The sequence below is a fragment of the Phoenix dactylifera genome, chromosome 3 (assembly GCF_051530095.1).
Source record: "Phoenix dactylifera cultivar Ajwa chromosome 3, Ajwa_hap1_PhDact_Kaust_v1.1, whole genome shotgun sequence".
NCBI classification, from domain to species: Eukaryota; Viridiplantae; Streptophyta; class Magnoliopsida; order Arecales; family Arecaceae; genus Phoenix; species Phoenix dactylifera.
The window spans coordinates 14,179,341-14,184,292 of NC_143192.1; the positions used below are offsets into that span (position 1 = coordinate 14,179,341).

Below are 4,952 nucleotides of genomic sequence, written 5' to 3' on the forward strand. Positions count from 1 at the left end.
ATGCAGCTATTGTTAGTAATATGAAGTTTTGCTAGTTTGGAATGAGCGAGAGAATTTAGCTATATATATTTTTATAGAAAAGGATTAATTTTAGATTGGATTATGAGAACGGAGAACTATTATGTTCTAAAATTTTTACAGTGAAAAGGAGAGTTAGTTGGAGAGAGAGAGAGAGACGTGGGAAGGAAGACGAAGATCATCCAAGGGTTCATGCAACTATAAAAGGTTTAGCCAAAAGGTTTCGAATTCGAAGGGAACGGTACCACCTTGACGATCCGAGGGCGTTTTTGGAAACACCGGGTTGGGACACGGAGACGCGTGAGAAAAGTTCTTTTAATTATTAGTCGTTGTGGTAGTTTTCTGACCCACTCTCCTCTATCGCAAGTCTTCCCTCCACCACCATTGGCCTTCGTTTCATAACTACTCCTAGATAAGTGACTTTTTCCCTCTTATTCATCTTCTTTTGCTTGCATCCGTTCTCCGGCCATGGATTCCAAGAAGAACTCCACCTCCAAAACACGTCGCCGGAGGCGATTTTCTTGGATTTCGTCATGCTTCGGAGGGTCGCCGTTGTCGGATTCCGGCAGCACCGAGGCGCCGGGCTCCCGTGTCGTCAAAGCTTCTCGGTTCTCTTGCTTGAGTTTTCGGGCCAAGAAGAGGACCGTGCCGGTGGATGCCGTGGCCGATGCAACCCCCGGAGGTGCACCGAAGGAGAAGCCGGCGTCTGCGAAGAAGAGCTTCTTCCAGAAATTTAGGAAGGTAAGCCATCCAATCTTGAAGATATTTTTCTTATCAAATTCTAGCTCTTCTTGTTCTTGTTATTCTTATCACGTTGAAGAAGGAATAGAAAGAATAATTGTGATGAAAAATAAGAAGAGAAGAGAAAAGAATCTCGGTCTAGGGTACAGGGTCTCATTAAAGAAACTTCGCTTTTGTTCAACGCTCTCCTCCCAACGACTGAGATCGAAGTCTACCGTTGGTCGAGGCGAGATTCACGTGAAAGGGTTGCGCTCTTGCTCGATCCCGCCGGGATTCGATGATGAACGTCGAGCACGAATCACGAGGGATTAAAAGGAAAAATCTAAGAAGCCTTCCGCTGGACGGCGTGTTCTTGACCCGGACAGCGTGTACTCAGGATTTTCGAACCGTTTGTTCTACAAAACGGTTGGAGTTGATCTGTTTGGCCAAAAAGAGACCACCATGGAGGGACAGGGGTAAACGGCTGCTTTAAGATCTATGAAGACGGATGAATGTAGGAGTTTGGAGGCAGGGCCAAAAATAGAAGATTGATCATTCTTTTCGTGCGAAAGATACCGCCTGAATTGTTATGGAGGTTCCATCTTGGTCTAAAATTGAAGCTTTTTTTTTTTTTTTTGGTACACGGTTGCTCACACAACTCTAGCATGAGTACAGCTAATAGAGTCAAGAAAAAAGAGATGGCATAAAGATGAAGAGGTAGCTACAAAATATATCCAAAAGATCTCTTGCGAATAGTGAGCAGCGAAGGAGGCGATCTAGTCTGCAGCTCTGTTCGTCTTTCGATATATATAAACAGCTTAAAATGAGCTATAATCTCTCTCCATCTTGTGGAACCAAAACTAGAAAAATCTGGAGAGATGAAGTCAAGATCAAACCATCCACAGTTCCTTGTCCAATAGTTTATTGTTGCATGATACACCACGAGAGTATAGAAAGTGCCTCCCGTCGAAATTCGAACCTGATCCCCACCGCTTGAGAGAGGAGGAGCGATGCCGACCACTTCAGAAAAAAGGCTGGTTGGGAAAATATCTTCTCGATCTACGACTTCGTACACTATTTTCAATAATGGACTTATCTTAAGACCTTATTATCTTAAACAAATTGTTGTCATAGAAGTATCTCACAAGTAATGTCTGTTACTGTTAGCTGTTGGATTCTTGGGGCATGATTATATTATATTTCATTATCACTGAAATATATCTATGAGCTGATACACCTGCTTGTTTAAGGTCAGTTCCCCTTTGTCTATTGCTTTTTTTTTGAACATACCATGAGTGCAATGCTTCGAATTTGACCGCAGCAACCGGCTTTTCTAATGGATAGGACTACAGTTTTTAAATGGTAGTTGTTATTGATGAGCTAAGGGTTTGTAACTTTTTCTCTTTGAGCCATGCTACATAAACCCACAAGGATTATCCTTAAAAATCAAAGTTAGCGCAAGTTTTTGGTGGGGAGGGGGGAGGAGAGAGTTGGATATATATGCTATCATGAACTTTAATATTATTTGTAGATTTTTGATAGTTTAGCTTTTTGTTCCTTTTGTTTAATGAAGAGTCATCTCTCACATCCTTTTCTCCCCGAAACGACCACCACTTAGATTAAAATGGGATCATATAATATGCTGCATGTTTCTTTCCTCTTCTAGACCAATGATTTAGAATAAATTTTAAAAAGATTAATCTTATATCTTAATGACAAAAGACAGAGACTTAGATTTACTGAATCTCTTCTCTCCTGAAACAGGACAAGATCAGAGAGAGCCGCTCTTTGCCCCACCACCACCACCAACCCCAGATTTCTGCAGCAAAGCCCGACGTCACCGCGGAGCCACACAGCCTCCAAGTTCGCCATGTTGCCTCCAAGTGTGATGCCCGCAGCCAGCCAGCGTCACTCTACCGGATGCGCGACGCAGCCCGGACCGGCACCCGGACCAGCCACCCCGGCTCGCCTGAACCCGGCCACCGCACCGCCTCCGCCGCAATTCTGCGCAGCTCCAACCACAGAAAACCCTGGAAGAAGTGCAGCGGGACGATCGGATATAGTATCGACTCCTGCGTCGGGCTGTCGGTGCTCGCCGTGGCGCTCACTCTGACGCTTCTACTCGGCCGGGCCTGCGCCATCGTTTGCATGAGTGCATGGCTCTACCTCCTGCCTCGATTCAGCGTGGCGACAACTGCGGCGAGGATTGCTGTTGGCGGGAAGGGCGATGGTGAGATTGATATGAGCTCGGAGGAGCACAAGAAGAGAGTGGTTCTGATGGGTTTGCTGCAACGTGAAGGCCGGCGGCCGCCATCGGTGGCAATTCGGGCAAGCACGCGATAGGTAGAATCCGCCCTGCATGCAATGGCTGGAAAGTGGCATTTCTTTTATCTTTTTATATTTTTATTTGTGTAGTCCTTTTGGATTTTGTCTTTTTAGCACTATTTATTTAGTTTATGTACATAATACTTCCAGCCATAGTGCATAAAATTTTGAGCCAAGGGACGATGCGTTGGCTACTGACCCTTCCAGGGAGGCCAACACGTATCCAAGTTTCCCGTTCCAAATGATAAGTGGAAGGTAGTGTTCAGAGAGAGGAAGAAATACATCTCTTGTAATCCGAGGAGGATGATATGTTTATGTGGGATGAATCAAAGAGATATATAAATAAAGTTTATCCAAAAAGTACATTCTCTTTTTACATGAAGTGTTTTTTTTTTCTTTTCCCTCTCCCTAATACTATGCTTTATTGACTATTATGTCTATGGGCTCAAACTTTCTTTCCCAAAAAAATAAGTATAGTTTTGAGAATCATGCGATTAGGGCTGTTAACGAGCCGAGCCGAGCCCGAGGAGGAAAACGAGTCTAGGCTCGGGCTCGGGCTCGGGCTCGGTACCGAGCCCTGTATTAGGCTCGGGCTCGAGCTCGCTGAGCAAAGCCCGGCTCGGGCTCGGGCTCGTAAAGCTCGTTTGCCCGAGCCCGAGCGCAAGACCGAGCCTCAGCCCTCCCCATCTCCGACTCCAAGCTCGGTTCGTCTTCTGAGAGAAGAACGAAGGAAGGAAGGAAAGAAAGAAAAGAAGAAGAAGAGAAGAAGGAAGGAAAGAAAGAAAGGTAAAAAAAAAAAAAAAAGGTGGAACTAGGTAGTATTAGAAGATCTACGGTGGAGGATGAAAAAAAAAAAGAAGAAGAAGAAGAAAGCAAGGGGTGGTGCCGTGGTGGGTGGGGCGGTAATAGGTATGTATGTACCTGCGGTAAGAGACGGGGACGATGCCGGCATGGTACTGGGCGATCTTGAGGAACATGGGCATGGCGAGGTCGAAGTGGAGGCGGGGAGGGTTGCAGCAGCTGCCATTGTCGGAGGGGAGGGCGTAGTTGGGGGGGGGGGGGGGGGGGGCAAAAGTTGGTGGCAGTGATGAGGATGGAGGGGCTCTCCGGCGCACTTGATCTCGAAGCACACCCCACAGCTCAGCCCGTCGTCAAACAGCGCCGTGCTCAGGGCTGCCGTCTCCACCCTGTAGGCCGTACCCCTGGCTGTACAGATTCCCATACCCACCGTGCTTCTCCTCCCCTCCTATGTCGCCGGTGGAGGAGTCGGCAGAGAGAAGAAAAGAAAGGGGGAGAAACGGAGAAGAAAGAGGGGCTGGAAGGTACTGGAGAAACCCAGAAGAGAGGAGAGGAAAAGAAAAAGAAAGAGGAGGAGGAGGGAATGGGTTAACGAATTGGGTTTGGGTTAACGGGTTGAGTCCAAACTTGAACTAATTCAATCTGATTTTAAGAAATTAAATGGAATTGGACTGAACCCTCATTTGGGCTCGTTTGGGCTCGTGAGCTGCTCGGGCTCGAGCTTGGGCTCGGGCTCGGATTTAAACGGGCCTCTTTTTGGGCTCGGGCTCGGGCTCGTTTGACTAACGAGCCGAGCTCGAGCCGGGCTTTTACCGAGCCGGGCCCGAGCCGAGCCCGAGCAGCTCGGCCTGTTAACAGCCCTACATGCGATGACTTGGAGCCAAGAGATTGCAAGTTGGCTGTGATGGTGCAATGTACATGGTCGTACTCTGTTCATTAAGTTTTTTACCATCACCCCATGGGTTATTTCATAATCTCATTTTTGCAAGTAAAGAAGTTAAGGTAATTTATTTAGAGCAGCAAGTTTTACCTTCACTCAGCTAGTAGGCTGAAGCTGCACTCCGCCAGCAAGCCAATATGAAGAGACTAGC

The 4,952-nt window shown here is 46.9% G+C and overlaps 1 protein-coding gene across 1 annotated transcript; it reads left to right on the plus strand.

Moving 5' to 3' along the window:
* Positions 1–349: 349 nt before the first annotated feature.
* LOC103711960 (uncharacterized) lies at positions 350–3,423 on the plus strand. The gene is made up of 2 exons (XM_008798294.4): positions 350–759; positions 2,503–3,423. The coding sequence occupies exons 1-2, from the start codon at positions 487–489 to the stop codon at positions 3,079–3,081; spliced, it is 852 nt and encodes a 283-aa protein (XP_008796516.3). The 5' UTR covers positions 350–486; the 3' UTR covers positions 3,082–3,423.
* The last annotated feature ends 1,529 nt before the right edge of the window (positions 3,424–4,952 follow it).

What these genes read in the sequence shown, in the direction of transcription:
- LOC103711960 (XM_008798294.4), top strand. Translation starts at nt 487, where the DNA reads ATGGATTCCAAGAAGAACTCCACCTCCAAAACACGTCGCCGGAGGCGA. An exon ending in TCTTCCAGAAATTTAGGAAG is followed by an intron (nt 760 to 2,502) that starts GTAAGCCATCCA and finishes CTCCTGAAACAG; the next exon opens with GACAAGATCAGAGAGAGCCG.